We start from the raw sequence: 27,051 nt of genomic DNA, 5'->3' as shown, positions 1-27,051 counted from the left end.
ATTTTATTTTGAGTGTTTATTTTAACGCATAGCTTGACATGGCCTTAGCTCTGAACTTTGGAAAAACACAAGAAAATTCTAAGTCCCTTTTTAAGAACTTTTCTGTATTGCTGAAAAATCAAAAACAAAAATCATTTGTGCCAGTTACTGTCTGAGGAATATTGGAGCCACAAACAAATTTTTCGGAGATCTCCATCATACTTAACACAGCGCGTGTAAAATGTGAAATATTCAGTAAATGTTAGTCAAATATGAGGAAATGATGTAGTCAAGTTTTTTCCTGTGGTTTCTACAGCTGATAGCACCTTTAAAATAGCTATCCCATTAACCCTGACCATATTCTACTAACCCCAGCCTTTGCCACATAGGAGTCTGAAACAACATGGATTATTTCCAGTCTTTCTGGGCTCAGATTTAATCCATAATTTTATCTGCATTTTTCAACCTGAGCATGGATGTATTATGTGATGGTGTTTTTGTGCAGCTAGAATTCTTTGCTGTACTATGAATTTCATTTGTGAGTCCCTGTGTCTGTCCTTTATGTTCTAAAATTCCTCTTTCAAGAATTATGTGCCTGCTGGCTGGCTGATCCAGTAAATAGCCTATCTAAAATGCATTGTTTGAATTATACTTAGAATTTTACAATATCCAAAAACTTCCAGTATTATGACAAATAAAACAGTTGTTTCTTCCTCAGGAATAGTTTGGTCTTTGCACTCAGGATAAACTCTTAATCTGTGGAGGGCTAATGACTCTTCTAAGGACCAGCCCTTTTAACTTTTTCACTTTCCTTAAAGTTTCCTTTAAGGAAAGTTATCCTTCCCCCACCCAGAAATGTGAAATTCCTCTCCAGAGTTGCATCACACATGATTACTCTTCCATCACACTTGGCTCACTACCAAACCAAGTACAACCTAAAACAAAATTGTCATTATTTAACAATCAGGCATCTACCTATGCTTTTGACTTCTTACTTTCTCGGAGCTCCTATCAGGTAACTTGTGGCCTCATGAAAGATGAGGTAAATCTGATCTGAGCCTTCCTTTTTGTAACTGTCAGGATTCTACTTCTTAGATGGAGAGAAGACAATGATATTGCCTGACTCTGCAAAATTATCTGCAATCTGAAGAGCAGTTAGCCTTAAGCAAGCTCTTGTACAGTTGAACTAAAGGCTAGATAGGAATTTCTGTTTAAAATAAAGCTTCCCATGGTAGGCGTAGGTCTGAAAAAACTCAGGAGCTCCTAATTAGAACTGAAATGTGTTAAAAGATGAGAGATGAGTAACAAAAGCTTTCTTTGTAATTCTGAGATTTTTGGTGTCTTTACAGATACTTATTCTATTTCTTTTTAAGATTTTATTTATTTATTCATGACAGACACAGACACACACACACACAGAGAGAGAGAGAGGGGCAGAGACACAGGCAGAGGGAGAAGCAGGCTCCATGCAGGGAGCCTGACGTGGGACTCGATCCCGGGTCTCCAGGATCAGGCCCTTGGCTGAAGGCGGCGCTAAACCACTGAGCCACCCGGGCCACCCCAACAGATACTTATTCTAAATCTCCCATTAGACAACATCTTTATTATCCTGACTGCGACTTTTTTTTTATATATATATTTATTTTTGAGAGAGAGAGAGAGAGAGAGAGACTCAAGCAGGCTGGTTAACTGACTGAGCCACCCGGGTGCCCCCAACCATAATAACTCCAGCATTTTCTATGTGGTAATGAGAATTAGGAAATGTTTTCAAGTCTGTCTGTCTTGTTCATATGCCAGTGGTATTGTGTTGTTTTTTTCACCAGCGTCTCGTGATTGCAGCCATCTTTTCCACACTGAAATTAGTTTTCATGCTTAATATCTGATGCCTCACATTCAGATTCTCAACATTCAGTTGAGGAGGAAGAAAAAAATGGGCACTTTCTTTAACACCAGCACTCTTTCCTTTCTCATTTCTGATTAGTTTGGCCAAATGTTAAGTTTTTTCTGAGATTCTGGAAAATTGCCACATAGCTTTCTTTGGTAGAACATTAAAGTAATGATTTGTGAGATTTCTTATCACACATGACTTCTTACTTTCTTAGAGCTCAGAACATGATTTTGTCCCTAGGTGGAGATTTGGTGCATACATTCTAATGGCAAGGCAAGAAATGTTCAATAAGCAGCAGCAAAATCATTGGAGAAATAAAGGACGGAAATTAATGGATGTGGGCACCTGGGTGGCTCAGTGAGTTAAGCGTCTGCCTTCAGCTCAGGCCATGATCCCAGAGTCCTGGGATCAAGTTCTGCAAAAGGCTCCCTGCTCTACACAGAGGCTTCTCCCTCTGCCCCTCCCCCACCTTCTGCTTGTCTCTTTCACACAAAAATAAAAAAATAAAAATCTTTTAAAAAAACTAATGGGTGGGATCCCTGGGTGGCGCAGCGGTTTGGCGCCTGCCTTTGGCCCAGGGCGCGATCCTGGAGACCCGGGATCGAGTCCCACGTCAGGCTCCCGGTGCATGGAGCCTGCTTCTCCCTCTGCCTGTGTCTCTGCCTCTCTCTCTCTCTGTGACTATCATAAATAAATAAAATTAAAAAAAAAAATTAAAAAAAAAAAAAAAAAACTAATGGGTGCAGAATTGAGGTGGTTAACTTGGCCATTGTATAAGTTTTCATGTGATATTGAAAACTGCCCATCTCCTTCAAGTCTTCATTTTCTACTGATGACTTCGGGCCAACAAAGAATTGTGAACATTTAGAGAACATATGTAGAGAGCATGTATCTACATGCCAAGGTAAATACGGTACATCTGTACCTCAATATAGTGGATGGTAAATAAGTTAAAAAGTACTTACCTAGTTTTTAATATTGAAAGCACTGAGACAGATGAGTCCCAGGATGTTTAATACATTCTTCCCTCAAACTTTTAATATAACAAAAATTTTGTAGACCTGACCCGAGTGTACTTAAATGCTAAAAGACTGCAAGGTTGAAAATCACCTTGAAGAAATGTAAATAGTCATCTTATACCTTATATATTTACTACTCATGCATTCATCATTCATTTATTTATTTTTAGATGAGATCTATAAAAATTGGTGAGTGAAAAAAGACATTGACTTGAGAGCTTTTAAGGACAGACCCAGTAACAAATGGGTGGAAAGGAAAACAGGAGAATTAGCATTCAGTGAACAAAATTCTATAGACTATGCTGAGTGGTTTGTATGCTGTTTCAGTAAAGCCTCTCAATATGACCTCCTTACCTTGCTTTGACTCTTTACCAGGCTCAATAGACAGATCTTCTAAAGACCCAATGGGAAGTATATAACTAGAGATACTAGCACTTCTCATTTTTAATTGAATTAAAGTAAATAGAAAATTATGAAGTATGGGGGTGCCTGGGTGGCTCAGTCAGTTAAGCATCCAACTCTTGATTTTGGCTCAGGTCATGAAGTCAAGCCCTGCATCAGGCTTTGCACTCAGTGGAGAGTCTGCTTGAGATTCTCTCTTTCCCTCTGCCTCTCCCATCCCATGCTCTCTTGCATGCTCTTTCTCTCTCTAAAAATAAAAAATAGGGTACCTGGGTGGCTCAGTGGTTGAGTGCCTGCCTTTGGCTCAGGTCGTGATCCCAGGATGCTGGGATCAAGTCCTGCATCAGGCTCCTCGCAAAGAGCCTGCTTCTCCCCCTGCTATGTCTCTGCCTCTCTCTTGTGTATGTCTCTCATGAATAAATAAAGTCTTCTTAACAAAAATCTTTTTTTATAAAAGGAAGAAAATTATGAAATATGTAGGAAAGGCATTATCTTGAAAGCTGTCCTGAGCCTCTGAGTCCACATTCATCACCAGATTCCCTCCACAGCAGAGCCCTGCTTCATCACAGCCTTTGAAGTCAGAACAGCTCCTCATCAGACTCATAGTCAAAACATACAGCACTGGGATGTCCTTTCTCATTCCAACATAGGTTGCATTTACAGATTTATATGTGGATATCTGTTTTCATTTTATCCTTCAAAATCAAAACCCACTATGAAAACATAAATATTTTATTTTTTAGACAAATGCATAAAAGCACATTATTTAAGGATCCAGAGGTCATTACCTGTACCTGCCCTTAACCTGCTGGGCATTTTAGGCATTATATGTAGAACAGATAGCAACGAGGGATCTTCTTCTAGAAACACGTATGCACACACACAGAATTACACATGGTTTTCAGAGAGTTCACTCATTTTGTGAAGCTCATCCACTGATTAGTTCAAAGATCCTAAGTTGCATTATTTATATAAGCTTTGTCTCCAGTTTCTTCACATTAATGTTTCCCCTAGGTCAAGGTGCTGTGGTTGGCGAGAGTATGAGGAAAGGATGAAATTTAAATATAAATATACATATGTTTGAGCATGGTGTAACCAGTTAGAGGATGTGGGAAGTAAAAATGCCAAAATGCAAGTATGAATATGCAAAATTAGAACATATTGTAACTCTCTTCTAAAAAGTCAAGACTGTATCACAGTTGGCATTTGTCAGGTGATGAGACCATTTGACAAATCTTTGCAAAGGTCTGTGGTATACTTCTAAGCATCCCTTGTTTATGGTTTCTTCTGTACTTCTGTGGGGTTTGCCTTCTGGGTTTTCTTAATCTGTTCATCATTAAGAGCTTCGATGTGATTCACTGCTTGACTGAGCAAGAGTTGAAGACCTGCCATGCAAGTCCAGAGAATTTCTGGCCCTTTGCCCTCAGTTTGGTTGATCTAAGTTCTGTATCCAGTGCATGCTGTAGTTGGTCCAGAAGTGTTGATCCTGGGGTTTGGGTCAGGTCCTGAACTTCAGTTCTGTATGCGCTCTCCACTGATTTTCAGCTGTTGTCTGTGTGACTCTGCTCTCGGTATTCTGACACCAAAGGGGTGAGGCTTTTCCCAAACTTTGACTGCTTCTGACACTAACAACCATCGTTGTAATAGGCCCTACTGGTAAAGGGCTTGGGTGTCCTATTTCAGACTCCAATCCCACGTGTCAGATATTTTCACTCACATTTTTCCTTCTGACCAACCAGCCATGAATCAGAGGTTCCCACGACCCTCTCCTTGGGTTTGATAATTTACTAGTACAACTCACAGAACTCAGGTTAGTGCTTTATTTATCATTAGCAACTTACTGTAAGGGACACAACCAGGAATAGCCAGATGGGAGCAATACATGGGGCCAGGTATGAGGGAAGGGGTGTGGAGCTTGCCGGCCCTCTTTGTGACCTCGTTGTGTTCACCAGCTGGGAAGCTGTCCTGAACCCCATGGTAAGGGGTTTTTTTATGGGAGTTTCATTAGGTAGGCATGACTGATTAAATCCCTGGTCACTAGTGACTGAATTCAATCTCTAGTCCCTCTCCCCTCCCTGGAGGACAGAGGATGAGGCTGAAAGTTCCAGCCACCACCCTCTCAGAGTCACTGGGCTAGCCTACCAGAGACAACTCTTTATCACTTCAAGTGTCCAAAGGCTCTTGTGACAGGAACCAGGGGTGAAAGGATGAAGACTGAATATTCTGACAAAAGATGCTCCTGTCACCCGTGTCACTCAGGAAATGACAAGAGTTTTAGGAGCTCTGTGTCAAAGGATTGGGAAAAAGAGACCAAGTATATATTCCTTATGAGGTCACGGTACCCCAAATCAGTTCTTTCTGAGAGCTAACAAAATATCCTGGAAAAAAAAAAAAAAACTATACGAAGCCCACCAGATTTGACAGCAGGTCACTAAACTGTGAGTGACAATAAAAAGCACCCTTAGTTCCTATATTTTATAGTAGATTTCAGCACCTGTCTTTAATTCCCAGGTTTGTCATCTACATAACCTAACACACGGAATAAGCGACTTAATTAAAAAGGATTTCTTCCTCCTTCATTTGCAAATTGGGGTTACTTATTCGACTCTTTCACAATTAGGATTGTTCTAGCTTTTGTTAGCCACATTAGAAAAAAAGGATTAAGCAAAGGTTGAAATGAGATTGTGAAGTAGTAACATACCTTCCTCCCTAAGAAAAGACAGTCTAGAAGATGCCCTTAGGATGGAATTCAATGGAGGTTCTGTTGCCAAGTCCATATTAGGAAGTTGTCTGTTTCCCTATGGAGGAGGGAAGGAATGGGATGATGATTTCTGTTTTCCTGGGAGCCATCATGTTCTATTACAGCACAAGGCCAGAGCCAAAGCCATTACCTGGTTGGTTGAGAAGGGGTGTCATCTAACGGCTCTTTGTTATCAGACCTTGAGAGACCCTGAATGCGGGCAGACACAAGAATAAATGCTCTTTCCTCAGTCACTTCGTCAAGACTCTACTGTTCTACTTGGCATAGAATTGTCATTTGCCTTCTTATACTCTCTTTAAGCTACAGAAACCATGTATGTGCTCTTCTGAAGAAAGAAATGTCGATGAATTTTGCAGTGAACTTTAAAAATTTAGTTCAACTACCAGCTTTAAAGACAAACACTGCTATGATCCAAAGATTCCTTTAGACACTTAGGTGAATGTCTTTTTTCCCCTCTAGATTCTTCTTAAAACTGGGGGTACATGTGAAATGCTGAAATTCTGAGGGCCCAAGTGGCAAAATAAACCTGACACCATCTCAAGCAGAAAAAGGTTTAACTCTTAAGAGTGTTTCCTTAAAACCTGCATGGAAACTGTATACATTTTACATTTACATGCTTAAGATTTCTTGAAATCTGGGGCACCTGTGTGGCTCAGTCTGTTAAGTGGTTGCTTTTGGCTCAGGTCATGATCCCAGGGTCCTGGCATCCAGCCCCTGCATGGAGCTCCCTTTTCAGTGGGGAGTCTGCTTCTCCCTTTCCCTCTGCCCCCCATCCCCCACTCATGCTCTTTCTCATGCTCTCTGTCTCTCAAATAAATTAAAGCTTAAGAAAATAACAACAAGATCTCTTGAAATCCAAGATGTAGAACTGTAAAAATAATGGTTTGTTTGTGAATACAGGAGATATTTGTATTTTCTTGATAGATGATTAACTTTCCTGGTTATAGGATTGGAAACCACTGGGATACAATTTAATGCTCCAAAAGAAGGCTTTTTGAATAAGTCCCTAGTGACTTGGAAAGGTTAGGGCGCTCCTCATAAAGTCACTCATTTATTTCCTCCTCTTTGGTGGGAGTACACTCAGGGCTGTTAAGGGCTCATGACATATCATTCCCTCTCATCAGGAAATGGTTTAAGACCCAAGTGTCTATTATGATAAGATGCAGGATTTCCAAATCAAGCATAAAGCCACAGAATGGAACAGTAGGGCCAATTAGTTGTTTTTATATACCTTCCACTGTGGAATAAAAAGCTACACATTCAGACATGAATGGCATTGATATCTGTTAAAAGTATGTGATTGACCCCAAGTCCAGGAACACAAAATGTGAAATTGTATTTAAAAAACAAACAAACAGGGTACCTGGGTGGCTCAGTTGGTTAAGCATTTACACGTGTGCTTTCTGCTCAGGTTATGATCCCAGGGTCCCAGAGTCCTGGGATCGAAGCCCACATTGGGCTCCCTGCTCAACAGGGAATCTGCTTCTCCCTCTCTCTCTGCCTGTCACTCCCCTGCTTGTGCTCACTTTCTGTCAACCAAAAATCTTAAAAAAAAAAAAAAGTGAAAAGCAATACATTTGAGAACAGGGTAAATTAATTTTTTTAAATATCATCTTTTAGGGATCCCTGAGTGGCGTAGCGGTTTGGCGCCTGCCTTTGGCCCAGGGCGCGATCCTGGAGACCCGGGATCAAGTCCCACGTCGGGCTCCCTGTGCATGGAGCCTGCTTCTCCCTCTGCCTGTGTCTCTGCCTCTCTCTCTCTCTCTCTCTGTGACTATCATAAATAAAAATTAAAAAAAAAAAAATATCATCTTTTTTAGGGAAAGGCCATGAAATGTCCTTCAAAATTCACATCAACATGACATCAAAACCCAAGCCATAAGAAAACAAGCGATGTCCTCTTTTGAAATTAATGAAATGAATTCTTGTTGATAATAGTTTGAATATGCTTCCTAGAGGAATCCAGCACTCTGGATGGATAGATCAAGTGGGGCTGTAAAATCAATGTTTCATGAAAATTGGGATTGAATCTTAGCGGAGAGATGCTTATTTTCAACTCAGATACCACAAAGGATAGATTTTGCTACTGCAGCTACTTGTGAAATCACATTCGGCTCTAGATTATTCATTAATTTAATTAACAAACATTTTTAGCAAGCAAATTGTGCCAGGAACTGTGCCAGCAGCTAGAGATATCTTAACACTTTCCTTCCAAGAAAGGAAAATGGTTAATGTTCCACAAGGTAAATCTTCTATTTTAGGTTAAGTCTAATCCATTTTAGTAAGAAGTCTAATCATTTTAGTAATGCCCAGTCTTAATCCTTTGAAAAATTCCTTTTGAAATGATTTTTTAAACTGCCGTATGGATAGTGAATCGGATAGTGAATCGATTTTAGTGCCAAATGAAAAGTGTCAGATCAGATGCAAATAGATACTTTGTTATTAGAAACAATAGTGACAATAAAAAAGGATTGGATGTAATTAGTCCCTCTGGGGCAGGGTTTTTCCTTTTATTTTCTCTGTTCTTTGCTATAAATTTTAATAATAAGATTAGCCATCCAATGCCAGTAGTATAATCAGATTGTAGTATAAATACATATGCTATCTAAATTATGAAGTAGGGGAAATTTGCCTGGTCAAAAAAAAAAAAAAATGTTACTAGTTACAGAAGATTTAAAGACTTAAGAATGATTGAAAGCATATGCATAGAGATTGAAACATGTTTCTTAAACTCTGCTTACTACCAATATGCCTGAGCTACCAAATTTTTATGCTCATTTTTCTAATCACATGAACAGTCTTAACTGTAACTGTTGTGACAATAGTAACACCATTTACTTTAAGAGAATACATTCCTAATTTTTCTCTTATTCTTGTGTGAATATTACTGTTTTTAATTTAAATTTTAAGAAACTTATCTTTATCCTAGCATAATGAAATAAAACACCCTAAGAGATTCCCTGTTATTCTACAATATGGTAAATATGATATACATCTAGAAATAACTAGTTTTAAGCCTTGGTAATTCTGTATCCTGACTAAAAGTAGTAAAAGCAATTACTTCTTTATTTGATTGAAATATGCATGTATCATATACCAAAGGCAGGACCCTTTTTCCTGTTTTTTTTTTCTTTTTAACATAAAGCAAATGAAAAATATAAAAGTATAGGGAGATGTTATCTGTTTTTCTTTGTTACCTAAAAGTAGTATTTGTTTCTGAGGTGTAGACATAACTGCTATTTTATTTGGTATGATTTATCTACCTACTTCAGCATAAGAGCTAATCTGATTTTTTTTTTCCATTTCTAAGCATGATTCTTAGAAATGTGTTTGCATGAATAAATCAACCAAGCAGAACCATGTAATTCATTTATTGAGAGGCATGGTAATGTGTTCCTGAATTATCTCATGCCCTGAGGCATAGGCATTAGGAAGAAAAAAGCTTATGTTTGTATTAGACACACACACAGTGTGTATTTGAGCTCATATAAACAATGATGAGGTCATAGCTTACAATGGGCTCTTAGGGCTCATTATCCTTGCAGGAGCTTTGTTCCCTGGTAGAGAGATGTGGAAGCCTAGGGAGTCATGAGATCCTGGTGTGTTATCGTTTCATTGTCAAGCTCTAGGGATTTGGTGCGGGAAGTTAGGAAGATATTTCTGAAATGAAGAAATACTGGTATTAAATAAGATAAGCAAATTTAAACACGCGAACACATTCACCATTTAATTATTCATCTTAGCACATGAGAAGGATTTAGAACTAAAATCCATGCGTGTCACAAAAGCCTAACTTTTAACTATAATACCTTTAATTATTTTCTAGTAATCCTCAACAGATTGACAAAGACAGTCCCCCTGTCTTGCTCTTTCACCTCCCACTTCTGACACAGTAGCTAAAGCAAAGTGGAGTGCCAAAAACCAGGGACGGCAGCTGAGAGATTGAATAAGCTAAATCTGGATGGTCTTCTACATAATGAAAAGAGCGGATATTATCATGTCCCTGAAGAATATTATCTGAACTTATAAGCACTAGATACTCAGGCAAGGACTCCTAGAACAGACCCGTTTCTAGCCACTCAGTTATTTCTTTCTGTTTTCAACTGTGTAAGTTACTTTTTGGAGTTGTCTTCAGTTGATCCATGTTAGAGTCTCTCTGAAATGCAGGATCACATAGCAATGGAAACAACGGGTTTGGGAGCCAGGGTTAGATTAGCTGTTCTCAGTGTACCCAGGGACTAGCTTTCTTAACTAGCTGTGTAACTAGCCACATAGTCCTCAAGCTTTGTGCTTTGTTTTATCTAAGATAAAACCCCAGTTGTAGGATTGATGGGAAGATTTGGTGAGTTACTATGCATAAAGCACATGGTCTCTCTCATTCTATAAGGACTAAGTGTGGGACTGCTATTGCTTAGAGGAAAGAAGACGGGTAGGCGTTGGAGGCGAGGTCTGCGTGGGAGAAATGTGTATCATGTTCCTGCTGTGAACTAATAAGCATGACCCTGGGTAGCTAACACAGAACTTTTTTTCTTTTTAATTTTATTCATTTATGAGAGAGAGTGTGTGTGAGTGCACACTTGAGCATGGTGGGGGGGATGGGAGGGAAACAAAGAAGCAGACTCCCCACTGAGCGCTGACTCCCACACAGGGCTCCATCCCAGGACCTCGAGATCATGACCTGAGCTGAAGTCTGGACACTTCAACCTATTGAGCCACCCAGACACCCCAACACGGAATATTTTTAATACTCACTATGCTCAATATGAAAAATACATTCTCTAAATGGCACAGAAGAGAAAATTGGAGCCTAGATAATTTGGGGACTCTCCTATTTGTTTTAAAATTGATGTTAACAGTAATAATTGGCAAGTGGGAATGCTGTTTTTGGTGATAGTAGAAGAAAAAAGGGGAGACCCAGATGTTAGTTATCAGAAGTTACTTCCCCATTCTCTAGTTCGAGATTGAGATTTAATGCAGGAATGCCAAGACCACTGGGAGCCTTTACATTCCAGTGTACACATTCATCCCTGACCATCATTTTGGGACAGAATGCCTTCGAGGAACATTCCTAGGTGTCTGGGCTGCAGATAAATAGGTAGATAGATTGATCGATTAGTAGATATGATGAAAGCAATCCTTATGTTTAATTGAAGTATTTTTGCTTACTTGAGCTCTTTAAAGAAAAAAATTCAATTTTCCTCAAAACAATGAAGCCTTTTCAAGGGAAAAAATGAAATAGAGCAACTAAGAAAGTATATGAAGCCAATCAAAGGCAGGGACAGGGGGATCCCTGGGTGGCGCAGCGGTTTGGCGCCTGCCTTTGGCCCAGGGCGCGATCCTGGAGACCCGGGATCGAGTCCCACGTCGGGCTCCCGGTGCATGGAGCCTGTTTCTCCCTCTGCCTGTGTCTCTGCCTCTCTCTCTCTCTCTCTCTCTCTCTGTGACTATCATAAATAAATAAAAATTAAAAAAAAAAAAACAAAGGCAGGGACATCATGAATAGATACAATTAATGGTCACCCTTTTCTGTCTCCAGTCTTGGAGGCATCATTGTAATAGTAAACTAGAGGGAGAATCCTGTAGGGCTCCATGTCGAATAATAAGCCAAGGATCAAGGGTATGTGATTTTCTGACTGCATAATCCTACATACAAAATATCTGTCCCGTTCAATAATAGCCTGTGCCTTTAAACCAGTCATCCAGTTATAATCAATGTAGCTCATCAATTGTTCTCTTTTACTACTTTTCTTCTCTTAGGATTTAAAAGCTCATTCTCTGATTTGTAGATTCAACTAGATTTCAGAGTACAAATGAGAAGTATAATGATGTGCTACCAAAAGCTGTGTTCCAGCTGTGATGTATACCTTTTTTGGAGTTATGGGGAAGCACATTTCTTGTAGGGTGAAAGAAATAGGGCAGATGAGCACAGGTTTATTTTCTCTTTATTGTGTTTATTTCCTTTCTTAAGTATAGGAATGTGACCTGTGGAAAGCATAAAGCAAGCAAGTCACCCTCTCTGAGTCAGGCACTGGGTACTGTGATTCCTGATAAAGAAAGACCAGATCTGGCCCTAAAGGGTCTCACAGTTGAACAAAGCAACAAAAACAAATAATTCAATAGATTGTGTGAAGTGCAATAGTGGGGATGTACGTAGTATTTCATGGGAGCACAAAGAAAGGATACCACTTGTACCTGGGATGTCAGGGAGGTGACCTCTAAGTTAACCAAAAGAAAAAGGGAGGGACATCCCACAAAATATTACAACTTTGATCCTATACCTCCAACATACCACCTCTAGAAATAAATTCCATAACTTCCAGCTGGCTTTCACGGTGTCCATGACCTAGTTGATGATAATCGGGTTTGCCCAAATGACCAAAATTCTTTTCCTGACATGAACTTTCATAGGATTTTGTTTGTTTGTTTGTTTGTTTGTTTGTTTGTCTGTTTTAATAACCAAGAAATATATATCTTTGGAAATCATTTTATAAAATCACATAGTAGGATACATATAGCAATAGAATCATTTAAGACAGAGGAGCTTTTGTTCTTTCTTATTGGGATGAATGTTTTCAAGTAAGACTGGAATAAAAATGAAGTAGAACCAATTAGAAAAAAGTAGAAGCACTTAAACTTAATTGTTGGTGAAAGAATTAGAATCTGATGGCGTAGAAAGAATTTAATTAAATTTCAAAGTAAAATAACTACAGTTCCACATTGGCCTTACTCCTGGGAAAGTATACTGTGTCTTAAAGCTTATCAGTTATTCCTTGGCCTACAAATCATTAGTGGTTATCTATTATTTTTCTCATTTTGATTATTATATTTTATATGCTTACTGACGATGGGATTATTTATACAGTATCACCATTGATATAACCATTAAGATTGTGCATATAGAAATGTAGTCTTGTATAAGCCCCTATATATTTTGGTGGGAAAAGAGGAAGGATCTAACTTAAATATGACATCCCAAAACCATCTCTCTGTAACAGAATACCGCCATTTAAAAAGAAAATGTTGATTAAGGACGGTCATCATATATGTCAAATGCTAAATGCTCTTGTTGAAATGAAGAGTGGCCAATCAACTAAGTAATTACCCATTAAGACAGAGGTGAGAAAATTGCAAAAAGATGACTCACAGTCCTTTCACATTAGAGAATGAGTTAGGGGGACCTCTGACCCACCGCCCCGGGAATAAGCAATATTTTGCACAAACCTGAAAGTTGTTGTTTTTCTTTTTTTGTTTTTCATTTTTTTCCATAACAGCCTCGTCATGTGTTCAACATGCTAAAGAAGTATGTCCGTGCTGAACAGAAAGACAGGCAGCACACCCTAAAACATTTTGAACATGTACGCATGGTGGATCCAAAGAAAGCTGCTCAGATCCGGTCCCAGGTAAACACAGAATGTGGTCTTCGTATGCAGCCTTGACAATCCAATAGGCTTGCTCTTTGAGTTAGATCTTTAGGTATTTCCAGAGTACCTGTGGGTACTTTACCTTTATAGCAAGAGTTGTTTAATATCTGGTAAATTCTAAAGGCTCTTCTTAGACCATCATGTGACTTGACATTTTCTGTGGCTTGACATTTTCTGATCTATGAAAATAACAAGAAATATAAAAATCTCAAGTGTTGACTGCCAGTTCTTAAGGAACCATTTCAAACTAATGACTAAAATGAAGACAACAGAAGTTATATTAGCCAAAACCTCTAAAATTGGTTCTATTAACTTGTGACAGGCAATCATAAACTCCACTGCTACCACAGTGCTAGGATATAATGTGAGCCTAAATGAAGCCCTGTAATAATATGTTTTATTTCCATTCCCAAAGGTTGACAAATGAGATCTACCCCTGGCCATCTGAAATTTTACATTTCTGTAAATAGAAGAATTTTAAATAACTAGATGGATGGATGAATAGAATGAAAGAAATAACCGGTCAAATTGAAATATGTTCCTATCTTTTGAAAAATTTGCACAGAAATAGATTTAGGGCATTAGGGGTTATTTAGGGACCCTAAATATTAGGAATCAGAGTTGGACAGAAATGCTCTTTTCACTTGGCTTTGTAATTATGGCTACAAGCATGTGATACAGTGGGAAGTTTAAAGTAGCTCTAACGTTACAGAATAAAGGATGGAAGAACAAAAAAAATCATGATGACCTTTCAGGTCACAAGTTCCAGCAGCGTATTGTCAGTTTTATTTTGGAAGTTTGTATCTGTCTGTGGTGCTTGGTAAGGAAAACAACTTCTCCCTGCTCCAAAGATGCCTCACCTGGAGCTGTTGCCCTTTATTGCAGGTTATGACACATCTCCGTGTGATTTACGAGCGCATGAACCAGTCCCTCTCTCTGCTCTACAATGTGCCGGCAGTGGCTGAGGAGATTCAGGATGAAGTCGGTAAGTAAGGTCTTCTCTTGACGCCAAGCATTTAAATGTATTCTTCTCCTGTCGGAGAGAAAAATCAGCCACCTAAGTGTGTCTGCAGCAAGAACCACCAGTTTTCTGATCTGTGGGAGGAGAAACAGATTTCCTTCTTGGGCGGGGGGGTGGTGTGGAAATCATCATCACCTCATGAGTGGCATGGTATCCTCATTTCATAGGTGAAGGAGCTCAGGCTTAGAATTTAAGAAATGCACTTGCCTGTGGCACACATATCCTAAGGAGCAGAGCAAAAGCTCAAAACCATCTGTGTTCCAACTTCGAAGTTATTGTTGTATTCAGTAATGCATCTTTCTCTGGTGCCCCTCCCCTAATAGCCATGAGTGTTCTCTGAGCCATGTGGTTGTTTAAAGTCATGATATATTTGCCCCCCATCTTTCATTAAGCTTCTATTTTGAAATAATCATAGATTCATGGAAAAATAGTACAGAGAGGTCCAGTATGCACATCACCCCCCTTCCTCAAGAGTAACATCTTCCATAACTATGATAGTTCTCAAAACCAGGAAATGGACATTGTGTACCCACTCTTTTATGTCCCGACATTTCCTAATGCCATGTTTAATAGTTCAGATGAGTAAGTTCTCTCATTTTTGTTTTTCTTGGAAAGGGAGTAGAGTATCGCATAAAATAAGTCTCTACAAACCCCACCCTCCAATGCCCATATTTGTTTAATTTGACCTCTTAAAAGTACATGGGTGGCAGTTATGCTAGTGAATCTTTCAACATAAAAGAACTGAATGTATCCTCGAGATTTGGTACAGAAGCTGTCAAGAAATAAACAACCTGTCTTTCTCCGTAAGCAGGCTTGCCCTTTGTTAATTGAGTTGGAAATGGGTGCATGTTATCTGAATTGAGAACACCCAGGATGTTGTAGATGGGTACACCCTTCACAGGAATTCCTCCTTTGAAGTGCCTGAAACACTCCTTGGCTTGCTTTTTACGTTTCATGCCAGTGCTATTGTACTCGCTCTTTTCTAACCCAGCACTGCTCTATAAATGTTGCTTGTATTGCTATCAAATATTTGGCATGCATCAGACAATGAGGATCTGCTCATGATGTGTATTAACACACGGAATCAAGTACACTTCAAGCCACATGCTTGAAAAAAAAACTTCATAATAATGCTATCTAAACTTCTGTTCAGAAGGAATTCAGTGTTGAATGAGATCTCTCTTTTTTTTTTTTTAAGATTTTATTTATTTATTCATGAGAGACACAGGGAGAGAAAGAGACACAGGCAGAGGGAGAAGCAGACTCCCTGTGGGGAGCCTGATGTGGGACTCGATCCCAGGACCATGGGATCACGACCTGAGCCAAAGGCAGATGCTCTCAACTGCTGAGCTACCCAGGCATCCCCCTTGAGCAATATCTTAAGAGGATAGTCAGGAGAGTTTTTAGTCTATACCATGGATTAAAGAGAAGCTTTCCTGTTAATCTTCCACTCTATTACATTTCTGTAAGAAATGAATATTCTTGTTACATATATTTGGGGGCAGAAATTTGCAAAGAACTTTTAAAACACTATCTCAAGTAAGTATAAGAAAATTCCCCATTCAGGTATAGAAAGGACAAAAATCAAAGAAATCATCACTCTTAATGAACTGGAGCACAAGTCTCCTACATGAATGTATTTTTGCCTGATACCTGTCTTAACAAGCTTATTTTCACGTATGTCTTCAATTGAGATACTGTTAGTAATACCGAACTATAGAGAAATAAGCCATTGTGAAGGACTAGAAAGTTAATGACCAATATACCACTCTCACCCAGTAATTATGGTTGGCTCTTTATCACTAAATTATCAGAGCTTTTTATTCAGCAAAATACTACTGAAAACAGTGGCCACCAATGAGTCACACTTCCACAGAACAGATGGTGAATCAGATATCTTGTGTGTTGCAAAATGCCCAAGAATAGGACAATACAATGAACTTCAGATCTCAGTGACAGGGAGGATATTCAGATAAATTAGAGTCATGGAAATTTTTTCTTACAAAAAAAAGAAAACCTCAACTATGAAGTTGAATTGAGAACATGGTACTTTTTTTTTTTTAATTTTTGTCATTCTAAATGTACTGATACAAAATCCTGAAAGATAATCAATCTTTTGAAAAATCTTTCTTGCCTCCATTTTTAAATGGCCATTTCCTGTAGAAAGAGAAGTTTGCCTTAATGAACTTCCATTAAGTAGACCTATTTACCTACCATTCGAGCTCCCAAGTACTATACCTAATAACATTTTACAGTATTGTCCTATATAATTTCCATGACCCTCTGCTATTTGGTTATCTGTCCAATTCACATACTTTGACACTCATTTTATTAAATAATGTTGCCTACTTTCACTTTCTTTCCTATCAGAGTCTGAGACTATTTATTTGATTTGCTTCACCAGTAAGTGTGAATAACCAAAACTGCTCTATTAGTTTTGTGAAAGCTTGTGTTTTTTATTATTTTATAATAATTTTTTAGTTTGGTTTGAATTATTATGTGCAAGTTCCCAGGCACAGCCCATATATTACTTCATGTTTTCCGTTTAAGAAAAAGAGTAATTTGCATGCAAATTATGAAGTTTCCTTGCAAGAAAAGGCTTAAGGCATTGTTTGTAGAGGGGGAAAAAGTTCCCTTATTCATTTAAAATAGCTGTTTAGGACTTTGCTTTTTATTCAGCAAATGATAGAATCAATATATTCATGAAAATATACATCTTCAATGTCCATATGCTGTTTTAATTGTCTTTTAACCCTTGCAAAAGGCAGTATTCCTTCGTCTCTGCTCTTCAGCTCAGCCTTTCCTTTGTGAGATTGCTATTTCAAAATGATTAGGGTTTTATGTCCTTTGTAATCTTTCTTACATCTTTGCTAAAAGGATTCTTTTCTATCCTTTCTATCAGCACTGAGTTATTTATCAAAGTGCTTCATTTTGCAGCTACCTCAAGGCTAAAAATATTGGCGCTCCCAATTCGGAGATGGCTGTCTCACAGAAGGCTATAATGACCAATTTATGAGAAAAGCAGTAGGAAGGAAAGGGGAAGGAAGGAATCATTGTTTCGTACCCTGGGCTTTTTTTCTTTTAGTATTCAAAATTAATAAAAACACGCATTATTATAAACCAGATGTTGGAGGGATCTCTGGCTGAATAAATCCACAATGAATGGGGTAGGAGTGAAAAATGTGGCAGGAGATCAAGGAACTCGTGCTCATGACAGAATGCTTATAATTTATTATTACAATTTTACTATGGCCTCTTGATAGAACTCTTTGGGAAAAATTCAGCATGCTTATTTCAAAGACAGTGTTTCCATTCTCTGCCCCTCACAAACCTACTGATTTGGGGATTTGATGGATCCAAAGTACTTTAAGTTGAAAATAGAATATTTATAGCAGTTGCCAAACCAACAAAATGGAACATTGATTTCTACCGAGAATTTTAAGTATCCTTGTATGTAATTGTTAGTCAAGGAAGAGCAGCAAGGAGAAAATAAATTATAAGAGGAGGTGAGACAGCTATCAACTAATTGGACTCATGCTCTTCGTTTTTCATAAGGAATGCCTTTTAAATGTATATACATTTATTATTTTATAGATGATTCAGGTATTTGGAAATGAGAACATTTGGTTCATAAGTTACCAAAGATATACTCCTTCTTTAGTTTTACCAACAGTCTCCGAGCTCCTTTTCACATTTTCCCCAGCATAGGCACCTGAATTACAGGTACGGCCAACATTTGTTTGCCTACTTCTCAAGGTATTATCTTTGTCCCCCTCTTTTTTTTTTTAAGATTTTATTTATTTATTCATGAGAGACACAGGCAGAGGGAGAAGCAGGCTCCTTGCAGGAAGCTCGGATGTGGGATTCAATCCCGGGACTCCAGGATCACCCCCTGTGCCAAAGGCAGATGCTCAACCACTGAGCCACCCAGGTGTCCCTCTTCATCCCCTTCTTGACAAGACAGTTCCTTTTCCAGAATAGACCCACTTATTTCATTGATTTATTTATTTTTAAATTGAAGTATAACTGACATAAAACATTATAGTTTATGGTTTCAGGTGTACTGTATATGATTTCATATACAGTATCTGAATACGTTGCAAAATGATCGCCATAATAAGTCTACTTAACAACTGTCCCCATACAGAGTTAAATTTTTTTCTTGTCATGAGAACTTTTAAGATCTGCTCACTTAGCAGCTTTTAAATATGCGGTAGAGTCACATTAATTACAGCAGCATGCTGTACATTACATCACCATGACTTATTTTCCAGCTGAAAGTGTGTACCTTTTGCCCCCCCATTATCCATTTTGCCCACCTCCCAGCCCTTGCTCCTGGCAACCACCAATTTGTTCTCCATATCTATGAGTATGGGTTTTTTTAGATTCTACACTTATATTTGTCCTTCTCTGATTGACTTACTTCACTTAGCGTAATGCCCTCATGGCCCATCCATGTTATCACAAATGGCAAGAATCCTTTCTTTTTTATGGCTAAATAATATGCCATTGTATGTATATGAATATGTGTGTGTGCGCATGTATGTACATTGCATCTTCTATATCCATTCACCCATTGGTGGACATTAGGTTATTTACATGTTTTGGTCATTATAAGTAGTGCTGCAATGAACACGGGGTGCATACATCTTTTCAAATTTGTGTTCCCATTTTCCTTGGATACATACCCAGAAGGGAAATTGTTGGATTATATGGTATTTCATTTTTAATCTTTGAGGAACCTCCATATTGTTTAACATGGAAGTTGCACCAGTTAACATTTCTGCCAACAGTGCACACAGGTTCCCTTTTCTCCACATCTTCACCAACACTTGTTATTTCTTGTCTTTTTGATAATAGCTTCGAAGAGTTGTGGTTCGAAACACTGTGGTGTGGTTTTTTGATGTACATTTCCCTGATAGTGATGTTGAGCATCTTTTCATTTGTCTTTTGGCCATTTGTATGTCTTCATTGGAAGAGTTATCTGTTCAAATCCTCTGCCCATTTTTAAATTAGATTGTTTTTGTATTTTTTTTTTTGTTTTTGCTTTTGAGTTGTATGAATTCTTTATATCTTTTGCATATTAACCTCTTTTTTTAAGATTTTATTTATTCATGAGAGACAGAGAGAGAGGAAGAGACATAGGCAGAGGGAGAAGCAGGTTCCCTGCGGAGAGCCTGTTGTGGAACTTGATCCCGGACCCTGAGATCACGACCTGAGCCAAAGGCAGATGCTCAACCACTGAGCCATCCAGATGCTCTGGTTATTAACCTCTTATTAGATATATGATTTGCAAATATTCTTCTCTCAGTAGGTTGCCTTATTTTGTTGATGATTTACTTTGTTGTGTAGAAGCTTTTTAGTTTCTTATCTTTGCTTTTGTTACTTTTGCTTTTAGAATCAGACCAACACTGATGTCAAGGAGCCTACTACCTGTGTTTTCTTCCAGGGGTTTTATGGTTTCAGATCTTACATTCAGGTCTTTAATCCATTTTTTAATTCATTTTCATATGTGGTATAAGATAGGGGTCTAGTTTCATTCCTTCGCATGTAGCTGTTCAGTTTTCCCAGCACCATTTGTTGCATACTTTCCCACTTGTATATTTTTGATTCTTTGGTTAGAAATTAATCGACCATATGTATGTGGGGTTTTTTTTCTGGGCTCTGTTCTGCTCCATTGATCTATATGTCTATTTGTATGCCAGTACCATGCTCTTTTGATTACTATAGCTTTATAATCTAGTTTGAAATCAGGGAGCATGATGCCTCCCACTTGTTCTTCTTTCTCAAGATGGCTTTGGCTATTTAGAGTTTTTTGCATAGAACCACTTATTTTTTAAATGAGAAAATGATAATACATTGTCAAGTGAACTTGCATACAAACAAACATTTTAATCTCCAAAATGGGAAAGTATATGACAGTAGCACCCCAGTTTCTTGATGCTTTGCCGTGTTGATGTATCTCTAGCCAGCAAAATAGAGCCCTGCCACACCAGTGAAGTCATAGCCCCCACTCAAATGGTCTGTAAACAGTCTTAGGAGGTTACAACCCTTAAGTGTTTATTTAACTTGTCCATAGTGGCTAGTTTCGTGCTTTGTATTTAGCTCTCTATACTTTTTTTTGGATGAGATATGTAAGCTGTCTTTTTCTTCCTTAGAAGTTTAGTTATTGAATCTAAAATTACAATGTATGTATCATCCAGATGATCTGTGGACATCTTTGCTAAAGTCCTTTTAGAAGTTGACATGTAACACGTACCTGGGTGGCTTCAAAAGGGATTGCATTAGATCTGTAGATCAATGTGAGTAGTATTGCTATTGTAATTCTTTAATGAAGTTTAAAAAACACTGTAGCTACTTGAAAAGATATCCACTATGAAATGATTCCACTCTGACCCCGTTTGGGAGGGTTACTGTTTAGAAGTAGAAGGAAAATTAATTTAGCAAACTGGCACCTTTTACTCCAAATGTTGCTTTTCCTTAAATCATGATGACTGTGACACATCTGTGGTTTTTGTCTGTTCTCATGCCATTTCTCTTTTGCCACCCACTTGGTCGAGGGTGAAGCTTAAAGCAGTGCCTCCCACACCAAGTTCTGCTGATTCCTGTGATGATCCAGTACAGGTCTCAAGTTTTTTCTTAACTCACCAGCTCTTTATGTTTGGCCCTGTAATTTGAATTAAAACCCAAAAGGAAATCTTTAGTAGCTAAATCTTTAGTAACTCAGAACGATTGAGGAGTGAAGTCTGACCACAGTGGTGGCTGCTAGACTACTTCTTGGCATAGAATCCTACAGCAGATGTGTCCTGATTTTTTTTTTTTTTTTTTTTTTTTGTAGAATCTTGGGAAAAACTAGTGATTTTAGACTGGAAGAGGAGCTGGTTATTTTGTTTTTCACAAGCAGCTGCCTCCAAGGTTCATATTTTAAAAGGAGGGAAAAAATTGCAGTATACCTGCCACTCTAAATATAGAGATGCATTGAAATTGAGATTAATTTTGAAATATATTTCCACAAAGACTAACTGGGAATGAGATGAATGTGTTTGCATGTGCGATAGAGTATGGAAGGAATGTTAATTTGCCTCTTGCTGTTTAACTCAGAAACAAATTTTGCAATGTATTCCCCGAGTAAGCCCCATTACTTTTTGTTAACTGTTCTCCTGTCATATATAATATGGGCTGCTTGAGAAAGTAGGTCGTAGACAGTAGGGTAGCGTACCTGATAAATAACAAGAGATCAATCCATTAACTTATTTCAGATTATGAGGCAGTTGTACAGAGGAATGTTGACTGGGTATGAATTAAAACACTGTTCAGAAAAAACTCTTTGGCCTTCAAGTCAGAAACACATGGTCAAAGGGCCAAGGCCAGGCTGTTACTTAATTTCAACTAGTGTTGACAGATTTATTAACCTAAGATAGTGGGTTTAAAGTAGCCTATTTAATGTGTTGGGTTTTTTATAAATATTGTTCACTTATTAAAACATGAGTTAAAGCTGACTATTTCTTTGAAAAAGTAAATGATGACTCCTTGTATTGACCTGTGCATTGCTCTGTCTTTGCTTTTGGTTTTGGTGGCACTAAGGGGAGCCTCCCATCTCTTGAGAGCAGATGTTTGGCTTCCTCTTTAACACTGAACTTGGTAAACCTGGTCCTAAGGCCATAGAGACCATAGATACTGTCGTCTTAGAGAAGGAAGAGGGGCAGTTGCAAGTCTCATGCCTTGGAGAAGCAATAGCCCGAGCCAGCTTGGCCTTGGCAAACTATTCATCTTCTTTTTCAGAGGCTGTAACAGTGAAGTGGTAGCTCTGAGGCTATAGAGATTTGTTCTGAAGCTTTGCCAAGTTATGAAGGAACTTCCTGGGATGTGAGCAGTGGAGGGCTGGAAACACAAGAGGGAACATATCCTATTAATATGATTACACTTATTAGCATTTCATACTGTTTTTATTTAGTAAGCTCTAGAAGCAACCAGATTTCACGTTCTGGGTTTGGGGTAGGGGTTGGTCGAAAGATTACTGTTCAAAATTCTAAATTAGTCACTCTTCTACCAAAACCCTACCTTCACTTTATTGATTATTAAGACTTGGAGGAATTAAAATGGATTTACTCTCAAATGATAGTCAACATATGTGGTAGAAGGGAAAGTTCCAGACATCCTCTTTTTGATATAACATACAGCATAAAAAAAGTATTGTGTATGTAACTGGATGTGAAAGCATTGATCATTCATAATGTGACCTTCCTGTATTATATTAAAACTGTTTTCTTTACCTAAGGAAGGACTGTGACCAAGTAACATATGCTTCTGTTTCTCTCTGTTTATGTTTCCAATGATACCAGAAAGCAGTTTTCTAAACTTTTCATATATGAAACTTTGTTATTCTAGTTAATAGTTACAATTTTTAAATTGTTACTGTTTTCTATTATCAAACAGATTTTATAAACAGATTTTATCATGTCAAAGGGAAGCTAACATTATCATTGCCACTGAGAGCTCACTAATAAACATCTTCATTCTCAGTGACCTCACAAAGTGGTCTTAGAAGGTTTCAGAGGTATATCTATGGTGCTCACTTCAGCACATCTCCTTAAATTGAAACAATACAGAAAAGATTAACATGGTTCCTACTCAAGTATGAGATGCAAATTTATGAAGCATCCCCTATTTTTCCTTATTTCACTTATATCTAGAGGATGACTTAGAGGCATCTAGAGTAATAAATTCACAGAGACTGAAAGTAGAATAGTAATTGTCAGGTCCTGGGGGAAGGAAGGAATGAGGAGTTCGGGTTTAATGGTGCAGAGTTTCAGTTCAGGAAGATAAAAAAAAGCTCTGGAAAAAGACAGTAGTGATGATTTCACAACACTGTGAATTCATTTAATGTCAATGAGCCATACACTTAAAAATGGTTAAAATAGTAAGCTTTATGTTTATGTATACTTTATCACGATAGAAGATAGGTCCATATGCACATCATTTGCTATCGTGAATAGCAAGGGGATCTAAGAATTAACCAGGGATGTTGGAACTTAATGAGTATTTATTAAACACCTACCATATTCCAGATTCTGTTCTTAGATGTATTGAAGGTGTGGGGCACAATCTTTCCTACTTAGAATCTGCCTGGGGAGACTTTAAGTAAATCGAGTTGGGAAGGAGGCTGCCCTCATTAAGCTGAGGGATGTTGATTGCCATGTCTCTTGGTATTAGGTAGTGACATCTGACAGCCATTCCTTTTCTTGCACCATCACTCACTGAAGATTATCGAGAAGGGAGCTTGGCGTTTTCAGCTGGCTCAGCTACATCATTTCCTAGGCTCAGAACAACTGGGATATGCCTCATCACATGTCTTGTCAGTAAAACTGAAGACTGGCTCCACTCTAATGTCCCATATCCACTGGTATTTGTTCTGTGTCCCTGCTGATGCCAAGCTAAATGAAACTGGGCTCAGGGAGCTATTTATTCAGGTTCCACAACTGTGTTTTTAATGATTTTATTTACTTATTTGACAGAGAGAGAGAGAGCACAAGCTGGGGGGAACAGCGGGCAGAGGAAGAGGGAAAAGCAGCCCCCCCTAACCCCTGAGCAGGGAGCCTACCTCAGGGCTCGATCCCAGGACCCTGGGATCATAACCTGAGCTGAAGGCAAATGCATAACTGACTGAGCCACACCCAAGCACCCCTTCCACAACTTTTCTTTGAAAATGTACCCCCTTTAGCAGATACAACTCAGTAGATGTGCTTCCGAAGCTCAAAGACTCAACACCGTTGAAGACCTGAGTCAATATTGAGGTGTTTATAAAAGACATAAACAGCTGCGTTGTTCATTTTGCAGGATTTTTTATCACATTTGTATTCTCTATTTGCTTAGAAATCATACACCAACACATGAAAAATGGCAACTGCCATGCCTTCTCGTATATGATTGCCATTAGATTGTTTTCTGTGCAGGACAAGCACAGATTTCTCTGAAAGCATAAGGTAATAATCCTTAGCCAGAGCCTAATCGTTTGTGAGGGATCCGACATAAAGGTTTTAGCTCTGTGAGTGTTAGCTGCTAAAGCCCTTCAAATCATACACATCATTAGGCTGTCTCCTAAACCAGGGCATGGATCATTCTCACGACATTGTGAGCACAGTTCATTGGTTGCCACTCAGATGTCTTTAGAAAAAGGAATAGAAGAGGAAAGAAAAAGATTTTATGGGTATTTTTGTACGTTTATCTTCTGTACTTGGTTGTCTTCTTTTTGATGACTGATTTACTTTTTGCTTTCTTTTCTTAAGACTCACTTGGTCCTCAAAATAACCATGGACAGCCAAAGCGGATACTAACTCCTGTTCTGCATGAGCCTGACTTTCCAGTAAAGCTGATATTATGCCTACAGTCCTAGACACATTTATTTATCCTGTTCCATCTGTCTGCAGCACCCACACCCAATCATGGCCTATTGAGATCCTATTGCGCTTTCAAAACCCCAACTCTCATGTCATCTCCCTTTGAAATCACAAAGCATCCACCCTCTGGTCATCTATTTTACATATTACATGTGTCTATTATTGCTTTGATGTGTACATATCAACTAACAGCCACATCCTGAGTATAAGCTTTTTGAAGGTATGAATCAAATTTTATGCATCTGTGTCTCCTCAAGGAGATTTTTAAGTATAAGTAATTACAAATGCCTGTCTTCAAGGAATTGTTTGATTAAAAGCAGTCCTTGGACCAGCAGTATCTGCATCCCCGCAGTCTTGGTAGAAATGCACATTTTCTGGTCCCACCCCTGATCTTTTGAACCAGCAACACCAGGATGGGGATCAGTGATCTCTTTTTTAGCAAGCTATCCAAGTGACTCTGACACACACTAAATTTGAGAACTACTGGTTTAGAGTATCTTTAACTTAACGAGCAGTGAATAAACAGTAAGGATCTATTCTCGCACCCCACTGAGCCAGTCATATTACCTATATAGTTACATCCTAAATCCACATGATAAAAACTAGGTGCCACAAAAAAATATTTAAGATGAAAACATAAATGAATTATTCTATTTGATTAATTCGTGGAATACAACAGCTCCAATTCACAGGAACAGAAACATAATTGCTAAGCAGTCACATGATATATATATCCCTGCAGATATACCGACTGGCACCCTGGTGGAGAGAGGTATCACTGCTTAAAACTTTGACACCCCTTACAGCTGTTTATACATTTTTTAAAAATGGATTTTATTTATTTATTTAGAGAGTGAGTGTGAATGGTGGAGAGAGGGAGAGGGAGAGAGAGAATCTCAAGCAGACTCCACACTGAGTACAGAGCCTGGCATGCGCTTTGTCTCACAACTCGGGGATCATGACTTGAGCCGAAACCAAGAGTCAGACACCCAACCAAACTGAGCCACCCAAGCGCCCCTGTTTATATTTTTTTGCTAAGTGTTACTACCTTTAAAATAACTATATAGAAAGGAGCAATGATAGACGACTCAATTTCGCCTTGTCGGACACCTCTAATTTATACTTTTCTCTTTTGGGAGTTCAATGCCCCTAAAGTTACGAGGAGATTGCAATATGTGATGTTGGCGGGAAGTGCAAACATTCCAAGAAACTTAGGAGGAAAGGGTCTAAGCCACCAATCTAAATAATTAGTGACTGTGCTGTTAGGTCATCTCTGTTTTCTTCTGGATTTTATATAAAATCAGTGATCACTATAGAGCTCTTAGTTTCCCTGTAATTCAAGTAAAAGAAAGGAAATACTTCTAATACAGTTTTGCTTTCCTCTCTTTCAATTTATTGAGGTAATTGATGTCAGTCAAAATGAATTCTAGAAGTACTTAGCAATTTTTTTTTAATACTGGGAACATGGGGAACCCTGGGTGGCTCAGTGGTTTAGCACCCCCTTTAGCCCAGGGCGTGATCCTGGAGACCTGAGATTGAGTCCTGCATCGGGCTCCCTGCTTGTGTAGCCTGCTTCTCCCTCTGCCTGTGTCTCTGCCTCTCTCTCTCTCTCTCTCTCTGTCTCTCATGGATAAATAAAATCTTAAAAAAAAAATAAATAAATACTGGGAACAGACACTTGGAACAAACCAACCAAATTTGAATGTTTTGAAGATATAACAATGAAAGGAACAGCCCCTCAATTTTCTAAGAATCAAACTGAACAGTTTCCAAACTCTTTTTGGCAATGCCAGTTACCATGAGGGAAAGAGAAAAAAAAGCTGTTTCAAGAAATATCTAAATTTTGTTTAGATATGAGAGAAATTAAGGCAAGACTGTGAATTTACTAAAACACAGTTATCAAAAAAGGGGAGGGTTTCCTAACCAGCCTCTCTGTTGATTATCATGGAGTCTGTGTGTAAGTCAGATGTTCTATGACAATGTAAGAGAGACTTTGCTTTCTAGATCTCTTTGATGGTATGGACCTGCATCCACCCTGCTGTCTAGACCTCTTCAAAGGAACAGAAAAGTGGAGCCAAATCTTTCCATTTTCAGACTACGGATTCTGGGTGATTTAGTGGCTTGATCAAAATTAGAGTCTGTGAATGTGCTGTAAAAACAGCC

At 38.5% G+C, this 27,051-nt stretch overlaps 1 protein-coding gene and 1 non-coding gene across 10 annotated transcripts in view; both read left to right on the top strand.

Moving 5' to 3' along the window:
• Positions 1–27,051, top strand: part of APP (amyloid beta precursor protein) — a 262,776-nt gene that overhangs the window by 185,836 nt on the left and 49,889 nt on the right. For all 9 annotated transcript variants that reach the window (XM_072806644.1, XM_072806643.1, XM_072806642.1 and 6 more), the window contains 2 exons: positions 13,321–13,449; positions 14,356–14,455. In XM_072806644.1, the coding sequence (XP_072662745.1) occupies positions 13,321–13,449; positions 14,356–14,455 (229 nt within the window). The remainder of the gene's footprint in view (positions 1–13,320; positions 13,450–14,355; positions 14,456–27,051) is intronic.
• LOC140621863 (U6 spliceosomal RNA) lies at positions 23,060–23,163 on the top strand. Its single transcript, XR_012021586.1, has one exon. It is a non-coding gene; the product is annotated as a U6 spliceosomal RNA (small nuclear RNA).

This window comes from Canis lupus, chromosome 30, assembly GCF_048164855.1.
Source record: "Canis lupus baileyi chromosome 30, mCanLup2.hap1, whole genome shotgun sequence".
NCBI classification, from domain to species: Eukaryota; Metazoa; Chordata; class Mammalia; order Carnivora; family Canidae; genus Canis; species Canis lupus.
This window is presented reverse-complemented; position numbering and strand designations above follow the sequence as displayed.